Raw genomic sequence first — 22,937 nt, 5'->3', positions numbered from 1 at the left:
GATTTTTCTTTTCTTTTTTTTTTTTTTAATATTGCTTCCTTGTCTTGTTTGGAACTGGGTAATTCATCTACAGTGACTAAAACTGGAATTTGGAGGGGTATAAACTGTGCCTGGTATGAACTGCATAGAAAATCATTTGCAGAAGCACCAGCAAATCCTGGGAGAGTAGAAGAGGACTACTGGGTGCTGGCAGTCCTGCACAGCTGGTTTTGGTTCAATCAAGCTAGATTGCTTGGGATCAGCTCCTTGGAAGCCTTTCTTCCATTGGCTTTGAACAGTACTTAAAATGCAGTAATCCCCTGCTGAGTCTGCTCAAAGCTTGAGCAGCAGTGCAAGTTCAGAATTAAAAAGCGTCTTTAAATAGATAAATGCATCACTGGGCTTAGCCAAACTTTTCTCACAGAGTGGTCTAATGCAAGCACTTGGTTTCAAGGAGGAAGACATTCCATGTAAACACTGCTGTGATATACCACAACATTTTAGGTTGCTTAGAACTACAGTAAACATGTTAAAATAATGATATGGCTTTGCGCAAAGTTGTTTGTTTTCTTTTCAGTTTTTGTAGAGAGTTTCCCAAATGGAATGAGAACCATGTAGCTGAAGTTACAGTGGCTCTTTGTGTGAGCTGGGAGCCAGGTGAATGGACTTACAGATCTGCCATTCATCATTATTCTGGCAAAATAACACTGGACATATGTACCTGTAAAATTGTCTGTCTGGAATTAGGCAGAGAGCTGTGTACTCATCTTGGCAGGGGAAAAGCTGAGGCTTCCCCTGCTACCCTGATTCTTGCAAGGATTTACATGGAGCCAAGCGGGAAGAGCTTCTTTGCAGACTCTTTGTGCAGGAGTCCTGTGGCCTGTTGTGAGGCTCCTTCCCTCCTGGTTTGAATACTTGAACACAAACAGCCTCTTGCATAGGCAAGGCAGGCAGGAGAAACACTGGGATCACATTTCCTGACTCCAAGGGCAGAGGAGAGGCTGCTCATGGCCAGCTGCCTGCCTCTGAAAGCTCCAGCTGTAAAGGCTGAAGTTTGTTGCAGTTGCAAGTAATTGAAAGTAGGGATTCTTCATGGAAAACCTGAACTATGAGCATCACTGTGACTCCACCTTTAATAACTTTAATGACTTGTATGTCATAATGAAGAGTGGCATGTGCTGAACAAACATCTCCATAACCTCATTCATTAAGAGGCGAATCTTTCAGAATCCAATATTATGTCTCAAAGTCAAGTAAACAGCACATTTTGATGCAAACAGGCTGAGTTATGGAATTACTTACACTGGACCATCATCACTTTGTGGGTGTGTATGTGTGACACAAAGGAGCAGACAGATGATGAAGTGGGCAGCGCTGCTGACCTGACAGGAGTCTGAAGGCCTTTTGGGCCAGAGCATCAGGGAGTGCAATATAAACACTGATCAAATGAAAATCATAATAGAAAATTAGAATTGTGAAGGGGTAAGAGGTCCCTTCAGAAAGAAACTAGCAGTGAGTCTCAGAGTGTATATAAACCACTTTCTCTGCCTTAGGGAAACAAAATTCCTGGTGAGGAGCTAGCAAGGGGAGGAAAATAGAAACAAGTGGAATATTTAGAGCAAGGTTTCTCTTTCAGTTCCCTTGTGCTCTATTTCTGTACCCATGTTGCACTTGAGAACCAGCAGTCACTGTGAGGCGAAGCATGTAGGTGCAGTCGACTGGCAGCCACTTGGCTCTGCTCCATGGAGCTGTTCTTGTTGGCAGCCCAGGTCTGGCTGAGCACTGCTGTCCTCAGGGACCCCCCTCCTCTGCAACTTTCATTTCTAATTTTCTTTGGTGTGTTTTGAGTTTTTACCCATAATCTATGGACATTGGAAAAATTATTAGCAAGTGCTCTTCTATTTCTAGTAGCCGTTCTCTTTGAAATGGGCGGCCAGGTGAGATGGGGTGAACTTGTCCATTCTGACCCAGATATTTTTTGTGTTAATTTAGCAACAGTGAAAAAGTTCCTGTGTGAAGAGGTGATTGTTACTAAGCTTTGTAATTGCCACTGGGGTGCTGAACATGTTTCTGAATCACTGTTTCATGGTTGATAGTGTAGGTGTCATGTTTGACAGGTCTGTGAGTGTGTGCTGTGACGCTTCACTGAGAGCAGGAGGATACGGCTGAACTCTCGTATCTCGGAGAAGACTTGGTTTGCTGCCTGTCTTCTGTGGATTAGCAGTGCTTAAACTCCATCCCAGTCCAACACACAAACTCTGGGGGCTTGGAGACTCCCATGAACTCCAGCAGAGCTGTGAAAGCAGCTCTTGGGTCAGTATTAGCTGTGTCACCTGCTGGGCTCTGCACCACTGAGCAGAAAGGATCTCCTCAGCTCGGTGACTCTCATATGGGGTCAGCTCTCAGCTGGTGGTGAACCTTCAGGCATAGAATTAACTTCATGTATTTGAAAGGCTTGGTCACAAACTCACTCAGGGAAGAATAAGGTTGTCAGAATGTACCGTGCTTCTTTAATGAGCTTGAAAATCTCTACATAAAATAACTGCATCTAACTGAAACCAGGCAACAGAATGACACTGCCCTATTTCTCCAGCTTGGTGAGGAAAAAACCTAGAAATCATCAAGTTGATGTATTACTTAGGGTAATTGGAAAAATGAAATTTAGATTAAATTTAAATTCTGGTTTATTACAAGTTCCCTGCAGCACTTCTTACCTAATGAGCAGAACAAACTTCTGCTTTTTCCAAGTGCTGCCATAAACCACATTATTTCCTTAGGTAAAAACTTTGGCCAAGATCTCCATAATGTGTGTATCCCAAACTAGACTCTAAAAAACTGATAGTTTTTGAGTCCTGCTTGTGTTGGAAAGCAAAGCCACAGATTTGAACAGTGAACTGTGGGTGTGGATTTACAGTTCAGCTTTCAAAGACCTGGCCTTGGCTTCTTCCAGGGTGGCACCTGTGCTCTTGAGACCGAGAGCTCCGTGGTCCTGTGGTAGGGAACTCAACTGGGGGACTTTAAGCAGCACTGGTGAAGACCTGCAGGATGCTGCTGCCCAGGTCTGGGACATCCAACCTGCTTCTGAGCAAGTGTGTGAACAGACCAGGTTCCAGCCCTCTGTTTTATAGCAAGCAAAATCGGGGTGGTTGTATTTGTGCCCAGCTGCCCGCATAGGTCTCGTCAGTGCTAATTTCAGCCATCCAATTTTAATTTGCTGTCGCATGTCTGCCAGAGCATTGCAGGAGGGTGGGAGGGAGGATATTTTCTCTGATGACTGCTGTTGACATTTGCAGAATAAAAGTGAAGTCAGGCAGTTGTTTTTTGGAGGTTTTGGTGCCTGTAGCAGTTGTGAGCCAGCCGGGATCGCCCAGTGCCTGTCACCCAGCAGGGACATTCCCAGCTGCAGCATGGGGAAAATTGCTCAAGCTGTGTTGCTGTTGAACTTTGTTTTTTAGACCAGGGACGTCAGGGAAACCAAAATGATCAATCTTCCTGTACAATTTGGGGAAGCAAATCAGAAGGGATTGTATTCTTCTTTGCTGCCCCCACAAAAAAAGGAAATAATTCAGGAAACGTTCACATACACAGGCAGGCTCAGGGAAGCAGTGACGTGGGAAGGGACTCATGGCTTTGTGTACAAAAGGCATCTTGCAGCTTTGGTTTTCACTAATGGCAGCTACTGCAGAAGCAAGGCAAAATTTGAGTTTACAGGGGATGTGTGTGAAGGCTGATGTTTTTTATTCTGATACTGTATGCCTGAGGTAAGAGCATCAGAATAATGTGTTTGCTGGTGGTCCTGAAAAGTACCTCTTCTCTGGCTGTATCTAACAGCAATGAAAATAACTTCTTTCCTAGAAGGGTGGTCTTGAACTTGATTTTCACAAATTACCTGTGTTGTTATTTCAGCAGTCTGCTGTATGCCAGGACCCCAAGCCATCACCGCTGTGTGCAAGTGAATGGTGGGGACACCTCCTGTTGGGAAGGGGGGATTGAGGGGACAAAGAGAGTCTGACTGAGGAAGCAGGGATTGAGGAGACAAAGAGGGTCTGAGTGAGCTGTGTTGGTAAGAACAGGAGCAGACAGAGAACAAAGATGATGCCAGCAATAAGCATGAGCCAAGACTGAGGAAAAAATGAGAGAGATTTGAGAAAATTGCAACATAAAAGATGTAGCGGAAGTTCCTGTGGAGAAGAGGAGGTGAAGCAGAACAGGGAAAGAAGTGGGAGGAGGAGGAGGTGCTTCTGTGTTCAGTTAATAGCAACCCCAAAGAGAGTTTTAATTGGAAACCTATTATAATTATCCACGGTTTTCCTCCCATGCGTTTCAGGAATGCATGTGGCAGGTAGTTTTCCTTTTGGCTGGGTTACTGATGCAGAGGGCACTGGGTTTCCAGCCAAGTGGCAGATCCGTGTTTGTGTTTACCAGGCACTGAGCAAACACTTTAATAATGTCATTTGTCGTGGGAGATGACTCTGCAAACTGATTTCAGGTTTTTCTGTAGCAGACGGGGAATGCACTCTGATTCTGCCCTGTCTAAAGCTGCTCATTTTAACTGTTGGAGCATGAGCTGTTGTCACCTGGCAGGAAGACATTGACCCTAGTTGGTGCTAGAGGAGACCTTGACCTCGTTGGTATGACCCATGGAGGCTCCTTCTAAATCCCCTGGGGGACTTTCTAAGTAGGGAAGGGGGTGAATCTGCAGCTTGTACATTCTTTATGTCTGGAAGGTTGAAAAACAACCATGAAGGGTTCCTAAAATTTGTTTGAACTTAGTTGTCCTTTACCTCTTTGTGGAATGCCAGTGCCATGTACTGGAGAGCTGCTTTGAATGTTGGTGCTCCTTCAGAGGCTTCTCTGAGGCACCTTTCTGCTTGTTGGCAAGCAGGACTCAGATGTTATGGATAAATCTTTCAAATCCCTTTGGCAGTTGAAAACAGAACAAGTGGAAACCAGTGGCCATAACTTCAGTTAAAAGCAGCCACTTCCCACCTCACAGAAAAGCCCTTTGGCTGGTGAAAGCGTGGGTTTGGAGATCAGTGAGGGGTTGGGTTAAAGTCAAGGCTTGAGAAGTGGGAGCTGGGAAAGTTCCATAGCTTCTGCTGGAAGCACTGTCTCTGTTTTGTCAAATCACAGAAGGATGGATTGGAAAGGTTCTTCACAGACCATCCAGTCCCACCCTCTGCCATGGGACACCTTCCACTATCCCAGGTTGCTCTAAGTTGGGTCCAACCTGACCTTGGACATTTCCAGGGTTGGAGCAGCCACAGCTTCTCTGGGCAACCTGTACCAGCACCTCACCATCCTCAGTCTAAAACATTTCTCCTCTGTGTCCAATCTAACCCTGGCCTGTTGCAGTTTAAAACCATTGCCCCTTGCCTGGCATGACAGACCCTGGTAAAAAGCCTCTCTCTCTCTTTCATGTCAGCCCCTTTTATACTTTGAAAAGCTGCAGTAAGGTCTCCCTGGAGCCTGCTCCTCTCCAGGTTGTACAACCCCAACTCCCTCAGCCTTTCCCTGTGGAAAGCTTTGGTTTTATTGTATGGGTTTGTTTAACTTGTGAGCACTAAACCCTTAATAAACGTCTCTTACCTGTCAAGAGTCTTCCTTGACTCTGTGCCATCAACTGATTTAAATCCCTTTGAAGGGAGGGTGCTGACAGACTCCCCTTGCTGGCTGTGTGCCAGAACTGCTTTCAGATCATCCAAGGACACTGAATGACAGAGGGGGATCTCCGTGTGTCCATGTTCATCCTCCCAGAGCACGGGTGAGGCTGGTGAGCCTTTGGGGCCAGCCTGGGGGGCTCTGGGAGCCACCAGAGCAATTTCTCCTGTCTCCCTCTGACAGAGGGAGGATGGATGAACACTTAGCAGGGATGGCTCTAGCTTGACTTTGTGCACAGCTGGTGAACACTGATGTAAAAAGCACCCAACTTTTTCTGTCTCTTCTTTTTCACTTGTAGGTTTATTCTTCAGCCTAAAGGAGTGATTCATAATCAGCTCTTAGAAAAACAGAGAATAGCCGAAGAGAAAATTAAGGAGTTAGAGGTAAGTTTTGGGCAAGTGGTGATGAAAGTAAAACATTAAAGGTCTGCAAGATGCTCTTTGCTACAGCTCTTGTTTTTATCTGGTACTTTTCATGCTGAAGGATTGTAACAGAGATTGTAACACACACTGCTTGGTATGGTCCCAGCCTCCAAGTTACTTAAAGTTACTTGAGTTACTGTTACAAGTAACCTACAAGTAACTCAAGGCACTTGGTTCCTTTCCTAGATCTACAAACCAGTTGGGATTGATTGTTCGCTCTGTACCCTGGTCTGAAAACGGAGCGAGGCATTCAAATGAGATTAGTAAGAGCAAGGTCTAAAACAAGCAAAAGGATGTTTGTGTGGTTATTTGCAGCAGATAAGTGATGTAAAATTTCGCCAGTGCTGTGGGTATTTAAAGGTTACACTGGCTCAGAACAATTGCACAAATTCATGGAAGAGAAATCCATTGAGAATTACCAAATATGTAGAAATGGCATCCTGCTCAGGAAGTCCCTGAGCTAAAAATGTCTGGAGGGTGGGAAAGTATGAGGAGGAAGTACCATATAGCCTGCCCTGTCCTTACTCTCTGCCCTAAAGCATCTGCTTGGGGCTGCTGTTGAAGAGCAGATCTGTGGGGAGGTGGGACTTTGTTTTGACAGCATGGTCAGAGCACTTCTGTGTTCTTGTGTTTATCTGGTTGGAGTATTCAAGGCATAGAAGGATATCTAGGAAATAAAAAGCAGTGTCTGCGCAAGTTCCAGTGTTCAAACAGGCTATCTAGTGAATCTTGACTATCTTCTTGTGGCTGCGTCTGCAGCTTACAGCTCTTCTGAGAAGAAGTGCAAAATGTACTTTTCCAAGGCTGTTAGTGTGTGGTTTTTTATAATTCTCCTCAAATATCATTAGTACAAACCCCTGTTTCTTGGGTTTTGGGGAATGACAAAGAAAGCAAAGACCAAGCTTGTGTCAAGCTGCTTTTTCCATCTGTTATTGTTTTGGAGAAAGTGAAGTGGAGACCAAATAAGTAGGGACAAGCAGGAATAGGAAGTCTGTGTTCAAACCCATTCAGACCTGTGCAGTTCTGTCTCTGTTGTCTCCTACTTACACTAAAGCAGAAGTTGAGTCTATTTTTTTTAATCCCTTCTTAAAACTCAGCCTGCCTGAGGAGCTGTGGAGCAAGCCTATCCCCAGATGTTGTGTTGCTTGGAGTGCTGCCTGTGCCAGACTCTCAGCAGGGTTTGCGTTTCTGCCCACAAGAACTCTTTCTGCACAGGTCAGGCAAGTGCTCTGTGGACAGGCTGTGTATCTAAGGGGGTGTGCAGGCAGGGCATAGTCATTTGTATGGTTATGTGGTAAAAGCAGTTGTATCCATGTTCCTTTGGAGCCATCCCAGATCCAGTGGCTTTGTGCAAAGACAGCCCTGCAACTGGGGCTGGAGGACTTCATGGCAGCACCTCTGGGTTTGGGAGCAGGTGGAATGTGGCTGGCAGCCTGTTTATAAACTGCCCCTGGGGTCCCTTGCTGCCAGCTGCAGCGGGCTGTGGTCAGCTTCTTGGCTACTGTGCCCTTCAGCTGTGCCATCTGGGCTTCTTCCTGTTCCTGATGGGGAATTATCTAACCTCCTGAACTTCTCAATCACTGAGTTCAGCAGAATGGGTGGAATTTCCCACAAATTATAACCTTGCTGTTCTTACACAAAGCCTCAGAACTGGCTGCTTCACAAATGTGTTTTTCTGCTTTGTTGCTGAATCTCTCTGGTTATGGTCATTGAGTTGAAGTTTCCAGCAAGAGTCTCAAAACCGAGACTGTCTCAAAAGGTGGTTGGAGTGGAAAGGTGGCTGCCACATGGGTTGGTTTTTCTTTTTAATCGTGAATAGTAGGGCTCAGAATGCCAACACTTTCAAAAGTTTGTGTTAAGTAAACATTCAAGTCCATCTTTTAACTGATCTCCTTCCAGCTGGCTGTGGCAGTTTTGTGAAGAGGGTTTTCCTTAGGCCTGGGATTCCCCATGGAAGAGGACAAGCACTTTAGGCTGACAACTGCTGGAAACTGAGATTTGAGGGGAAATACCTGGGTCCAACTCAGAGAGCACTTATCACAGGAGCAGGGGATTTTACTGTCCTGAAAACAAGTTGTGACCAAAGCAGGAAAGAATGTGAAACTTTGTGACCTTGTGCTTCCACCACATCGTTGTAAAATAAATAGCAAACCAAGAAAGGTTAAACATCTCTCCATTCATTATTAAAACTGGATGGGTTTTAAAGCTTAGGTTTATATTTTACATTGTTAACTACCTTATGACTTACTCATATTTCTCACTTTGCACAGCTGAATCAGGCTGGTCAGAGTAATCCCCCAGTACCCAATGGTGTGGCTGATCTCACTACTCACATAGCTGAGCTTGAGGCAATTGTGCTTTGCTATGATGACACCATTGTGAAATGTGTATCTTTTGACACATTCCTGAATCTGAGAAATGCTCTCCCCTCTACCTCGGTGCTGTTTGCAGAGGAGTTTGCAGAGGAGGGCTGAGCTCTTCTGGAAATCTATCCAGCTGCATAGCAAGGAGATCTCCAGCTGCCTGTTCCTGAAAATGTGTCTTTAATTTGCTTCAGAGGTGTGAGCTGGTTTTGCTGACATTCACAGCAGCCAGTGAACTTTGAAAAATGTGAGTTATGTCTCTCTTCTCTGTCTGACAATCTCCACTGCAGTACATGGTTGCAGTAATTCCCTTTCCCTCACTTCTCTCTCATGGGTTTCTCCACTGTTGAAGCAGTGCATTGTATTTTTCAAGGCAGCATCACAAAATTGATGGGATGCTGCTGGTTTGGGCTTCCTTGCAGCAAGGACAGCCAGACCTGTCCTTGTGAGGGGCTGGGAAAATAAGGCTTGGCTGGGACACGCATTATGCTTGGTGAGAGGAGCTGTGTTCTGAAAGCACCAAGGAGTCTGGGTGTGGAGATGCAGTTAGTTATTCTGCAGAAGTTGTCTGAAGAAAACCAAAGGTAGCTTTACTCTGCTTGTTAAAGCTGTGTGTGTGGACATGAATATATCTAAGTGTATATATATATATATATATATATATATATATATATATATATATGATAATGGAATGGTTTTGTTTGGAAAGGTTTGGATGACTTTAAAGATCTCTGCCATGAGCAGGGACACCTTCTACTAGACCAGGTCTCTCCAGGCGTGGGGTAGCCACAGCTTTTCTGGGCTACCTGTGCCACGGCTTCACCACCCTCAATTAGTAAAGAATTTCTTTCTAATTTCTAATTTCCCCTCTAAATTGCCTCTCTTTCAGTTTGAACCCGTTGTTCCTTGTCCTGTCACTCCAGTTCCTGATGGAGAGTATCTCTCTGGCTTCCCTGTAGGCCCCTTCAGGTCATGGAAGGTGCTGTGATGTTTCCTTGTCTCCAGGCTGAACAGCCCCAATGTTCTCAGCCTGCCAACTCCATATGCACCTGTGTGGCTTTCTGAACTTCACAACTTGTATCTAATCCTTTGGAATCCAAACACACTGCCCAGGCTTGCTGGCACAGGAGCTGTGCCTGCTGGCAAGCTTTGCCAACGGGGCTTACCCAAACCTCCAGAGATTGGTGCCATCAGCTCCCTCACACACCGGTATGGGACACGTCCTGCTTAGCAGGATTGGATTTTTCCAGTCCTGATACTATCAAATTCTTGTTGTGTTTCACGGTACAAGGGGTATGTGTTAAATCTATTTTGAAAGCATTCTAAAGGGATGAGCACAGACTCTTTTTAGCTCAGCAATGTTTGTGCAGTATTAGGAGAAAAACCAAGTAATGTTTTTCTTCCCTTGTTTTTAAGGAAACATGATATGTGAGGGGTGGAACAATGCTTTGTTTCAGGAAATGTTATCCGTTTCCATTGTAGGGCTAGATGGATTCTGTTTTTAAATGTGGCATTTTAAAAAGAACAAACTCTATGATGTTATAAAGACATGGAAAATTGATTCTTCATTAGGGGTGGAGAAAGTGATTATCACTGTGTGCTTTCTCTGATAATATCTGATAGTCCCCTTCTCTCCTGCTATATTCAGCTTGTTTAGTTGTCAGGCGTTGTCAGACTAAATTGCTAAAAATAACAAATAAGGGGGAGGTTCTGCTGGGCAGCTCCGTCTGCTGTGTGCCACTGAATTTAGCTCCTTCGGGAAAAGGGCAAAAGCAACCTGCAGCTTTCGGGGGGAATTGGATTTTGGTTTTAAACTCTGAACACAGCATAGCTGTGTGCTTGTTTCCCAGGCAATTCTTTCACATGCCTGTGGGAGACTGAAAGTTTACTGCTGCCCAGATAAAGGCTTGGTTGGTTTCTTCTCTGGCTGGCTGGAGTAGAAAATATAATCAAGAAAGCTGTACCTAAAGGCTTGATTTCTAATTCGGAAATCCTTCATGCGAGCCCTAAAACACCATGTCAAATTTCCCTATCCCATGCAGAAAATGTCTTTGCACTCCTTCCTGGTGGAGGAAGGAACACTGTGCTCTCAAACACTGCTGTGCTCCATGTTTAAAGCCTCAGGTGATGTTTGCAAAGCTGGTGAAATTACACAGTGACTGCACTGAAATGCCTTAAGGTGACCACTGACTTGTTCCCCGGTGTTGCCTGAGCACAGACCCGCTCGTTCTGCGGCTTCCATTTCTCTAATCTTCTTTTTCTGGGAGCTTTAAAATGGCTTTGCTGCAGCCCTGAGGCGGAGTGGCGGTGCCCCCCCTGCGATGAGTCTGCTCTGACAGTTGCCACAGCAGTGTTTTCTTTCCCTGTGGGAACAAAGATTTTGGCAGGTGAGGTGTGGCTGGGGAGCAGCGCTGGAGCCTGGGGCAGGTATGGCTGGGATGGACCTGCTCGGTGTGGTCCTACCCTCCAACGTGCTCCAACCCTCCTTCATTTTTTACTGAAACCCTCAGCATGGAGGCCAATTCTGTGGGTGGCTTTAACGATGTGAAAACAGGTCTCTTGAGATTTGTGGTGCTCTTTGCAGGCCACAAAGCGCTCATCAGAAGGTAGCAATTGTTAGGCTGTTCCCAAGTTAGACCAATTTCTTCCAGGGATTTACGGCGCAGAAGTTCTCATCGCATGGTTTGGTTGGGGTAGGCCAATGCCCAGGAATGTGTGGTGGGCTTTTTAACTAAACAGGGGGAAATAAGGAATGCTCCTGTTTGCTTTGGAGAGGGGAAGCCTCAAGAATAACTCTCTGTGCATTAGCCTGGAGCAGATTCTACTTTGGATGAGGGTGCTGTTCCCTCATTCCGTTGCTGGCATGTGTGCACGTACTGGGAGCAGGATTTTAAACAAGTTGTCACTGAAGTTGCCTCTTGTTTCCCCATGTGTGCACAGGCAAGGTCAGTCCCTCTGCTTGCTCTAGAGGGAGGCAGGACACCAAAGGTGGGGACAGATGGAGTGTGGAAGTGAGTTTACTGTGTAGGGTTAGTATTTGGGCTTGCATGGGCATTTTAGGAGGAAGCTATGGGATCTCTACAAATGATGGATGTTAGGGTGAAGATGAGCTGCAGAGCCCCTCAGTGGAGACCAGGCCAGGCCAAAGCCAGCATCTTGCATGGCTTTGGGTGTCAGGCAGCTGCAGGTGTCTGGGCAGGTCCTTCTGGACACAGACATTTGGACTTGGTGATGTTCCTGGGAAATACGTTTCATCTTGGCTCTCTTGGCTGATGTCATCCCATGTCTGAGGCTGTGCCCTCACTGAGGGTTGCTCCTGTGTTCCAGGCTGCAAAGCTGCAGGCTTAGCTTGCTTTTTGAGGACATGGGTGGTCCAGCTGCCTGCCTGTCAGCTGTGGAGCATCCACAGGCACTCCCGTGGGAGAGCAGAGCACAGCCTACATGGGCAGAGCTGTTACCAGTGGTCTGCCCTCCATGAGAGCCTTGTTTTGAAGAAGGGAGTAGCCAAAGCTCATTTTTTTTCCCCTATAGGTCTGGCTGTCTTACAGAGAGAAGAATCTGTGTTCTCATGCCTGATTTTGAAATGAAAGATACTCTGAGCAATGAGAAAAATAGGCTTCAAAATGACAAAACACTGGGGAGGTTGAGAGTGTAATGGACACACAACTAATGCTACCAACCCAAAATCCTGCTTTGTGGAGAGGCCCTGTGACATTGGACTGGGGCCACACAATTTAAGGTAAATACTGGAGGAACTGGGGCATAGCTAATGCTCTCTAATTCTTTCTGTTCCCTAAACTGACTCTGGTGATGGTTACATGAAGAACAGGCCTTCACAGCTGTGAGGAATCATTCACTTCACTTGCTTTTTAATGTTTAAAGCCTCAAGGTCTGTCTTGTTTGTCAAAAATGGGTGGCAAAAGGATTGTATTCTTACAGCTGAACTTCATGGGTATTTCTCTGTTGTGTGACTGTCACCTTTCATTGCAGACAGATGGAAATCAGCTGTGTGCAGCCAGCACCTGGCAGATTCTAAAGGCAGCACGTGCTCCTCAGTATCTGCAGGGAAGGAGGTGGATCTGTTTAAAAGCTGGCTCTTAGTCCTGTGTTAAATTTGTTAGATAAAGATCAAATAACAGTATGTTCTGCTTTGAAAATTGTGTAAGAAGCTTGTCATGTGTTAAATAGTGCACAAGTCACTGGTTGCAAAACATGATGTTGGAATCTTAGAAGCACAGGGAGAAGAAATTCTCACATTTCAAAGGGGAAAGGGGATTCCCAGCTCTCTTGAGGGGTCATCTGCCACTTTAGGCTTGGGATGGCTTATAAAAACTAATGTCTCTCTACATTTTTGTGAAGAATGGTTGTGGGTAATGCTGATTTGAGTGCAATGACATGTATTTATATCATCACATGTGTGTGGGTATGCAGTGGCCAGGCTGGATCTCTCATTTGGAGCAATCTTTCACTGCAACAAGTTTTCAAACTCCCAGATTTTTGCAAGCAGTTGTTTAATTAGTAATTCTTTGTTAGTCTTCCCTGTACTGCAGACTGCAAAGTAAGCACACAAACCAGCTGAGAGGGCAAAGGCTTTATGAAGGAAGGACTGGAATTTCATGACTTTGCTTTCACTCTTCCTACCTTTATTTTTGGGTAGATAATTGTAGATTTTAAAAGCAAGAGGATAATTAATGTGGGGGTTGTTTGCTTCCTTTTAAGTCCTTTAGAGGCTAGTTATAGACATGCTTTCAAAATAAAGGCATCTCAGAACTTTTTTACTTTTTTTTTTGGGGGGGATTACTCTTGATTAGAAAAACCCCAACAACCTAACAGAGAAAACTTTTCAAGTAACTCCTGCCAGTCCACTCACGTTCCTTTGTAATTCAGAGGAAAGTGAAACACATTATGCATTAATAAAACCCCACTTCTGCTGCTGTGTCTCAATGGTTTTGTCCATCCAGAACCTACATTTAGTCATCTGAGCCTGAAAACATGTCTTGTTTCCTCTGATTAGCATTAAGCTGCCTTTATGATTACACTGAAATCATTTTAACACCAAGTTGGTTGAAAAGTCTTTCATTTTAGAGCAGGGTCTGATTCATTGTCAAAGCTCTCCTTTGTGCTTATGGCTGCAGAAGTATCCAAAGCAACGAGCTGAGCTGGATGCGGGTCTCTCTCCAAATTCCTCCTTGCATGAGTAATAATTAGTCACAGACCCAGCACTGCTGTCCTTGCCTTAGTCACCAGGCCCCTGCAGTGGCTCCTGGCTGCCTTTGTGCCAGGCAGCTCTGGGGAGGGGGATTATCTGTGCCCGATAAACCTCCATCCTGCTTCCATCCTCCTCCATCTCGCCTGGGGAGAACAGGAAACAATTATTTGGAAAGCGTGCTGCTGCCTGTTGGAGCCCTGACCCAGCCCTGAGTCAGCTGTGCAAAGCCACACCTTGCTCCCAGGTATGCAGGGCAGCCCTCACCGTCATGCTTCCTGCTGTCCCCACTGCTGGGTCACCCCCTGCTCTGTCCCTAATGCCTTGGTGGTGGGCATGTGGCTGCTCTGAGCTCAGGGCTGTCTGAACAGGGTGGGGGGGATGCTGCTAGTTGGGAGTTGACACCATCTTTTTGATTTGTCTTTGAAATGTATGAAAATGATTTTTCTTTTCAAGTGGCCTTGCTTGGCCAGGACTGTAAGAGCTGAAAGGTGTGGTATGGTTTTGCAAAAGTCCTACTGCCAGGAGGGATCCTGATGAGCCACACCAGCTCTGCAGGACCACAGAAACTGAGGCACTGGCATAGGGAACTTAGCACGTTTTGCAAGAGGCAGTTTGGTGAGGGACGCTTCCGCCGAAACAGAACGTGGGGGTTTTCAGGATCTGTGTGAGTTTCCCCTCCCCAGGTTCTCTGTTTGACCTGACTCTGCTGTCATAACCTGGTTAGGGCGCAGTATCTGACCTGGAGCAATGTACTCCTGGAAACTGCTCTGAATGGGGAATTGTGCCAAGAAGGGGTGTCCCGAAAGGAATCCTTTGGGTTGAGAATACATTTCTGCTGCCACCTACTGAAAGGTTCTCATCGACTTGCTTTTGTAGTAGTTCACATCAGGCTAGGGTGCAGGAGTTCACTGGAATAATCCATCATTTCCCACTCACCAAGAGCAGCTGTCTCCATCTCTGCTGAAAGTGCTGTCCTGTGGCTCAGACAGTGAGTTCATGTGAAGTGCTGCTGCCATGAGGCTGGGGTTGGGCAGAAAGGCTGGCAGGCAGCCTGGCTTTCTGCCCCTTACCTTGCCCTTTCTTCTCTTGAAGGCACCAAGAATGGAAGTTATTGGGGTTTTTCCAGCTTAGCTTTTACAGAGTATGTTCCTCGAGATGCTTCAGTGATGATGGGGGAAGCTCAGCTGGTTGTGCTGTGGTAGGATCAGTACACAGTGATGGTGGATTTGCACCAGCAGTTCTTTAGGCAGGTGCTTGTAAGGATTCTCTTGAGTTGGCAAATGTAGTTGCATGCTTGATGTTTTCTCTTCTACACTCTAACCCAGATAGTGCTGTGGGTCCCCGTTACCTTGTGGAAGGAAGAGATGAGGAAAAACACCAGGGTCTGAATCATCACTTCTCCTCTTAGGTATATGGCATCACGCTTCTGTCAGCAGCTGTCGTCAGAAACCAGCTGGGCTCCCTTCCTATTCCAGGCCATTCATTCTTGAGCAAACTCTGGACAACTTCCTGAGGCAATAACTGCTTGGAAAGTCTTGAAGTCTATCTAAATATTTGGTGGTTGCTGTAGAGTAGTAATTCCCAGTGTGTACATGTGCCACAGCATAGAACTGGGTGAGGACCAGTGCTGGGTGGACCCATCAGGGTGTAGGGCTGCCTGCAGACCTACCCCACCCCCTTGCTGGTGTCCACTATTTCAGCTTCTCCTGGGGCAGGAGCAGCTGGGTGCTGTTCAGGGGTTCCAAGTGAAATCCTGTTAAACAGAGCACATGTCTTCAGCACATCATCTTCCATGAGCTTAGTCTGACCAAAATGTTTGCCTTCCCCGGGGTGCATGTGCCAGGGCTTGGAGTGCTGCTCTCCACAGGGATTTTGGGCACTGCCAACCCCTGAACAGCAGTGGTGGCCCCAAGAGTGAAGGCAGCTCGGGCTGCTGCTGCCTGGCCCCCTGTGCATGGGCAGCACAGTTTGCCGTCCTCCCAGGGAAGATCCTTCTCCAGTCAACCATGTGCTCCCAACTCTAGCTCAGGATCTGCTGATCACTTTCCCACAGAGCTCTCAGGCAGTGCCAAAAATGGTTTGAGTTAACTTTGGGGGATACAGAAGTTCTTGGCTAGCCAGAGGTTTGCCGAGGTGTCACAGGATGAGTTGTCTCAGGGCTCCTGTTTGAGGCACTGCATCATGCCTGAAGACTGCAGTGTTCCTCAACGGAAGCCTTCTGAGTGTAAGAGTGGGATGCCAGAATCTGGTGGCCGGTAGCCAAGCATGCTGAGAGCCATGGGAAGGGAGATATTCTCTGGGAAGAGACCTGCCAGCTTGTTTTGCCCTGTCCAAGTTGGGCGTAAAACAAGTTCATAGAAAAACACTATTATGTTTTTTAAAAAACACAAATGGGGGCAAAAAAGAACAGGCTGAAATGAATAGGCATGTTCCAATACTAGATCCTAAAATTTCCATGGAAACATTTTTGTTTGGGCTTAAGCAAATCTGTGTTTGCAGGTCAGAGGTTGAAGCTTTCTTTCATTTGCAGAGGTGACGTGAGAGGAGTGGAATTTGAAGAGCAGAAGTCGATGTTGAATGATAAACCATGACTTGACACAGGAAGCTCACCTGTGAGGGGGAGGGTATGGCAGCATGGATGGACAGAGCTGCTGTGTTTGTTCCCTCTGGGAGCACAGGGCTGTTTGGGCTCTTGGAGTGGGTGGCAATGCTGTGCCCTGTTCCACTGGCTCGAGCCAAGGCCCTGCCACACGCAGGGCTGGCAGCGGCCAAGCCACTCTCCCTGAAGGCAGAGGCGTCTGAATCACAGTGCTGGGGGGAAGACAGTGCTTTGATCATCAAAAGCCCATCCAAGAAAAGCTGATTAATAGTTTTCTCTTGCTGTGGAATCTGTGGATGCTGGCTCTTTAATCTGCCAGGAATGCCAGGTCCGGGTGCGTCATCTTGAGGAGCACCGGCCTCTCCAGCAGCGTGATGCAATGGGAGCGGAGGTGGGAGGCCGGAGCAGGAGGTGACTTCCCACCGTGTCAAAAGGCCACGGGCCACTTCTGTTAACCACAGCTCCTTTTCTTCTTCGGGGTGTGAGCTGTAATTGTATTTGCATTCAATCTAGTCTTTCCACAGCTGCTGCCAAAAGCAAACAGCGCGGAGCTGGTCAGGGAGCAGGCACTGCTCGGATGGGGAGTGAAGGGCAGGGGAGAGCTGAGGAACGGGGTGGTGGCAGGGCGAGTCCTCTGATGTTGTTTGGCTGCAGCCACCCGTGCCAGGGCGCAGGCTGGCCACGCCAGCACACCTTGGTCAGGAGCGTGCACAGCGAGGGCTGGCTCGTGGTGCTGCCCGCACAGCCCCAGGCTGGGGCCGGCCAAGCTGCTGCTTCCAGGAGTCTGCACTTCCTACACCAGCAAACACAGAGGAGCCAGGGCTGATGGAACCCCCAAAGCCATCGCCTGCAGCCCCCCACAGGGGTCTGGGAATGTGTTGGCAGTGGGCATAGCATCCCACCAGGCCCATGGATTATCAGTGCCCCGCCCTCCCTTCTCCTCCTCGCAGGCAGGGGCTGGGGCTGGTGGTGCCTTCCCTGCCAGGGCCTGCAGCTCTGCCTGTGGAGCTGTCAGTTGGACAGCCACCATTCCTCCTGGGAAGGGTTCATAGGAGATGGATGTGCATTGGCTGTCAGATGGGGCTGCGTGAGTGGTCAGTCCCATTTTTGGGTGCACCTCCAGCTGTGGGAGATAGTGTTTTTAGTCCGTGTAGCTGTTCTGAACCACACACACCCTTTGCCCTGCACACCTTTTTTAGGAAGGCTGCAGGAAGCCTCGGAGGTGGAGAAGGCTCCTGAGAGCTGGCAGAGGGGAGTATGGTCCAGGTTGGTGACACATCTATACTCAGGGGTAGGAGAGGTGCCAAGTCCAGTTTCTGAGCCCCCAGGATGTGCTGGGAGACCCAGCTGGTGGGATTGGCTCTGCTGCCCAAGGAGGGGTCTTCTTGCCGTCCGTCCTGGTGCCAGACAGCTATTAGCATGGCAATTCTGTTTCCAGAAAGCAGATTTAGGTGAGAACATTTCCTTTGGGGCTAGTTTTGAGACAGATCATCAGGGTTGTGGTTTGTCTTGTTCCCAAGTGCTGCAGCCCTTCCTGCCTGGGGAAGGAACTGTTGTTGGGAGTGGTATTAGCTTAAAGGAATTAGGAAACCAGGCCAGGAGGCATTGACTGCACTGGCTTTTGGGGACATCCTCTGTGGGTTTGCACCCTGTCAGTGTTCTACAGGTGGCCCAGATCTCGCTGTGGCAATGGCCATGTGTTGGTCTTGTGTCCCAGTGCAGGTGGCAGAGCCCTTTCTGTGTGGGGCAGAAGGGGGATCAGGGGGCTGTCACCACAGAGGAGAGAGGGGAAGAGAACTGGTGGGTGGCCTGTGGCAGGAAGAAATGAAGATGCAAGAGCCTGTCCTGGGCTGGATCAGGTCAGCTGGCGCAGTTTTGGAGTGCATGTGGAGCGTGCTGTCCACCTGGAAACCTGTAGCTGCAAATCCTGCTCTGATCCCACGCACCCTCTCCCGTGCAGCCTCCAGCTCCCCTTCCTTGCTCTGTGGGGGAGAAGCTTCTCCAGTGCTGATGGGACCTGCAGCCCTGGGTCATCCCTCCCTGTGTGAGTGAGCTGTGCCTGGGTCATGGGAATTCACTGGCCTTTCTCTGGGAGCGGGGGGGCTGCCAGGGCCTGGCAGTGTTGGTCAGAGGCTGTTCCTCTGAAATAAGTCTCAGTAACACCCCACAAGAGGGTTTTGTGAAATAATTCTCTAGCAAGTGGCTGTGGGAGTTGTGAACCAGGAGGAGGAACTGGCCCCTTGCTGCAGTTGGAGCCCGTGGCTGACACACCAGCTGCTTCCTGTCGTGCCCTCCGGGTTTCCTTGTCACTGCCACACTCCTGACGAGACTGCAGGGGGACAGCAGCACACCAGGGTCACTGCCCAGCCTCCTGTGGAGCCTGGTGCTGCTTGTCAGATGGAAGCTGGGGCTTTTCTGGGAGCTCAGTGTCATGTGGCAACTTCCCCCTGCTGCCTTCTCAAAGCCTCTCTCCTTTCTCTGTTCTTCCCTGCAGCTTTGTGGCTCAGGCAGTGGCATCTGCGGCCGGTTTGGGCACCCACCTTACCTGTCCAGGAGCTCACAGGAGCTGGGGGAGGGTGGGGGCAGTCTAGGGCACTGATGTGGGGAGTGAGTAGGAGCTCTGGGTCAGCAGCTTGCAGGTCATGCAGCCACCAAAGCCAGTGGCACAGGGCCTGTGTGCTGCCATGTCCCCTTGGGCTCCTGACTGGTGAGCACTGGAGCTACAGCTGTAGGAGTGAAACCAGAGGCTTCAGAGAGCAGCAGCCACCTTTGATTTCACAAGGGACCAGAACCAGCAGTGCAGTTTTGACATTGCCCTGGGAATTCCCACAGGCTGCACTTGCCATGGCACAGGTAGCAGAGGATAATCTCCTGGAGCAGCAAACACATTTTCCCAGGGAAATGCATCAGCTGATGCACAGCAGCCACAGCTGGCCCAAACCGGGGCTCAGAGGATATAGGGTTAACTCGGGCTGTGGGTGCAAATGCAAGCTGAGAGCTGGAAGCTGGAGGTGGGGTTGGGGATGCAGGGTGGTGTTCAGGGAACAGATACCACCAGCCTGGCAGGTCTGGCTGGACCGGAACAGCCTCCAGCATGACTTCAGAGCTGTGCTGTCGTGTCTCGGGCTCTGGTGTGAGTAGGCAGAGTGTGTGTCAGCTGCTCGCTCGGCGCTGCTCCCTGGGAGAGACGGAGTTTCCTGTCTAGACCCCGGTGATGGAAGTGAGGAGGGCTTTGCAGCAGCCTCCTGCTCCTGCTCTGGTGATGACTGAAGCAGAACCCGGGCTGCAGTTCCCCCTTCCTGGGGAACAAACACCTCGCTTCTGCCACGTGTCTCGGAAAATGTGGCGCCCGTCTGCTCCTCGCTCGCCTGTGATCCGGGCTGTGGGCTGGAGTGGGAGCCAGCCCCAGCTCCTTGCCTGGCTGCAGGACAGCTCGGGGCGTTTGCAGCCCCTGGCTGCGGGTGCAGGGCTCCCCTTGATGCTCGAAGGATGCTCCTGGAGCCCAGAGATGGGACTCTGGAAACTGCTTCTGGGAGGGAGTAAAAGTACTGGGACCAGCCCAGATTCTTGTGCCTTGGAAGTCAGGTAACCAAGGAGAGTGATTGAGGTAAAGAAAAATTCCCTGAATCCTGCCCTAGCTGGGACTGCAGGTGCTGCCTAAGTGCAGAAATGGCCTTAAACTCAAGCCCTTTACCATGGAGAGGGCAAAGCATGCCACTGTGCAGGGATGGGCAGTGTGGGTCCACATATGGGCCATGTGGGTGCTCCTCTGCTGTGTCAGGGTCCCTTGTCCTCATGGAAGTGGGGCTCACATGGGCACCAGCAAGGCTTCCTGATGGGATGTCTGAAATTCTCCTGGGCTCTCCCAGTTGTGCTGGACAGTGTTCCTGTGGAGAGCTGCTCTCTGGAGCTGTCTCCTCCTGCCTGGTGGGAGCAGGAGACAGGGGCAGGGGAGAGGACAGGAGGGCAGGACCATTTAATGCACTCATTTAATGGTGTTAAGAAAAAGCTTCAGTAAAAAATGAGCCCCTAGAAGTCAGCACTACTGCTGCCATCCTCCTCTGGTCATCAGAGTGAGGTAAAGCTTCGAGCCACAAGGGTTTTTTGGGCCTGTGTCCTCTTGCTGCCCTCAGACTCAGTTCCCTATGTGTGAAATCCCTCGACGTCTGTGCAGGCAGCATGGGGACAGCGCGGTAGTGACAGAGTCCTGCTCGTGTGTCACTGAGTCACTGGCAGTGGGAACCTGTGGCTCTTCTCCCTGTGGTTTCCTCAAAAGCAGTTCCTGTAAGTGAAAGAGACCCCACGTGCCTGGGGACCACGGAGAGGGAAAAGGAACCCTGGGCCATAACCCTGGCCCTGGCTGTCACCAGCAGCCTTTAGGATTTAAATGCAAACCCTTCAGCCTTTAGAAGCAGGGCTGGGAGGTATGTCCTCATGGCAGGGCCATTCCAGCTGAGTGTGCAGCTGTGCCACAGCAGGGGGATGGAGGGGCAGTGGTGGCAGCAGGACTGCTCCATGGGCTAATGGATTTTCAGCATGACAAGTCCCATGGGCTCACAGAAGTCAGGGTGAGGCTCTCAGGGCAGCACAGCAGTTCTTGCCCCTCACCTGTCCTTGGTTTGGATGGGCTTTGGGGGCACTGCTGTACTGGGCTCCTGGCACTGGTGTCTGGCAGAGCCTCTGGCAGGATGCTCTGGGTGGAGGCCTGGACTCCTGGAATTTAATGCCAATCCTGCCAGTGCTTAGTGGGAGCTGGCATGGCCCAGGGCAGGGCTTTACATGGGCAGCTTGGGAGCCTGTGCTCACAGCAACGCCGGAGGAGACTGTTGCGTCTGTTGTTTGGAAACCCAGAGAAAACAGTCAAAAGAGCCAAGTGCTGATTTTTCCAGCCACAGAGGAGCACCCAGACTAGCAGGAAAAAACGCTGCACACTGAATTCCTATCTGGGGATGCACGGCTTGGGGTTGCTTCCCTGCCAAGCCTAGCCTAATTACAGATGATTAAGGAAACACGTATTTGGTGATGGTGGCAGGGAGTTGCTGATATAAAGGAGGATATAGGGTTAGAAAATGGCCCAGCTGGGAAAAAGAATCTTTTGTGCCCAAGGAGAGGGTTTTGCTCTCCTTTGTGTCTCCATAAGGAGGCTTGGCATGTCAGTCCCTCTCTAGGCTCCAAAAGTTATAGGATCTGATTTGATTTCCTTCCTTGCTGAGGTTCATGGCTCCCACTTTTTTCAGAGCCGCTGTTGCAACAGCCCTGGCAGCTCTGAGAAGGTTTCGGGGGGAACAAAATTCAGTGTGTGTAGACATTGCCCTGTGTCTGTGCCTCTGGGAGTGAGTAACTGCTGTCCCCACATGGGACACCCGCAGAGTGGTGGGTGCCCCAGCCAGCACCCACAGCTCTGCCTGGGTGGCTTTGGGCCCGGTACCCAGCTTTGTGCTGGCAGGGCTGGGGCATCCTGGCTTACCTCTGGTTTCTGCCTTGCAGCAGAAGAAGTCGTACCTGGAGCGGAGCGTGAAGGAAGCAGAAGACAATATCCGGGAGATGCTGATGGCCCGCAGGGCACAGTAGTGGCACCCCTGGCTGATCCCCATTGCCTGATCCCCCACCCACCTTAATAAAACACAGCACGTGTCTCTGTGGCTGCTCTCCCTGCGTGGGTGTGATGGAGAAATGGGGTGGTGGGAAGAGCTGGGATGAGGGGCCTGCAGGGCATCCCTGCTGTATCCTCATCCTGTGGATACCCACTGCCTGCTGCCTGCTGTGGGCACTGGGGAAAGTCCTGCTGGGGGAAGAGGGAGGTGGGCAAGGCTGGCACAGGCACAGACACAACCATGGACACGGACGCAGACATGGGCGTGGGAACAGGCTCAGGCTGGAGTGTGCCAGGAGGTCATTCCCACTGCTCCAGGTCATTCTTGTTGCCCTGGATCATTCCTGCTGTCCTGCTGCATTCCCACTGTTCCTGCTGCATTCCCTCTGTCCCGCTCCATTCCCTGATTCCCGCTCCATTCTCTGATTCCCACTCCATTCTGTGTCCCGCTCCGTTCCCTTATTCCCTCTCCGTTCCCTCATTCCCTCTCCATTCCCTCTGTCCCGCTCCATTCCCTCATTCCCTCTCCATTCCCTCATTCCCTCTCCATTCCCTGTGTCCCGCTCCATTCCCTCTGTCCCGCTCCATTCCCTCATTCCCTCTCCAGTCCCTGTGTCCCGCTCCATTCCCTCATTCCCGCTCCATTCCCTGTGTCCCTCTCCATTCCCTGTGTCCCGCTCCATTCCCTCATTCCCTCTCCATTCCCTCATTCCCTCTCCATTCCCTGTGTCCCGCTCCGTTCCCGCCCGGCAGGGCCGCGGTGCGCGGCCGGACATCGCCACCGTGTGGCCGTTGTGGGCGGCGCAGGGGCCCGGCCCCCGCCGCTCTCCCAGCGCCTCCCGGCGGCTCCCGGGATCTCGGAGGTTCCTGGTCCCGCTGCTGCCCCACCTTCCCCACACCGCGGAGGATGACCCAGGGACTCCACTCCTGATCGCTGACAGCTGCCAAGCTGCCACGGAGGTGACAGGGAAGGTGACAGTGGTCATTCCCAGGGCAGGGACCTCTGGGCTGCAGAGGGGCAGCCCCCAGAAGAAGGCTCCTGGAGACAGGGAATTGCAAGGGACTCTCATCAACCCCAAACACATGAGCTTGCCCCAGACCAGAGCCCCAA

At 49.7% G+C, this 22,937-nt stretch overlaps 1 protein-coding gene across 1 annotated transcript in view; it reads left to right on the top strand.

Annotated features, from left to right (window-relative positions):
• Positions 1-21,875, top strand: part of PFDN1 (prefoldin subunit 1) — a 31,411-nt gene extending 9,536 nt beyond the window's left edge. Inside the window, exons 3-4 of the mRNA XM_041488001.1 lie at positions 5,939-6,023; positions 21,721-21,875. Coding sequence (XP_041343935.1) covers positions 5,939-6,023; positions 21,721-21,804 — 169 coding nt within the window. The 3' untranslated portion in view covers positions 21,805-21,875. The remainder of the gene's footprint in view (positions 1-5,938; positions 6,024-21,720) is intronic.
• Positions 21,876-22,937: the final 1,062 nt, after the last annotated feature.

This window comes from Pyrgilauda ruficollis, unplaced genomic scaffold, assembly GCF_017590135.1.
Source record: "Pyrgilauda ruficollis isolate IOZ18807 unplaced genomic scaffold, ASM1759013v1 scaffold86, whole genome shotgun sequence".
Lineage (NCBI taxonomy): Eukaryota > Metazoa > Chordata > Aves > Passeriformes > Passeridae > Pyrgilauda > Pyrgilauda ruficollis.
This window is presented reverse-complemented; position numbering and strand designations above follow the sequence as displayed.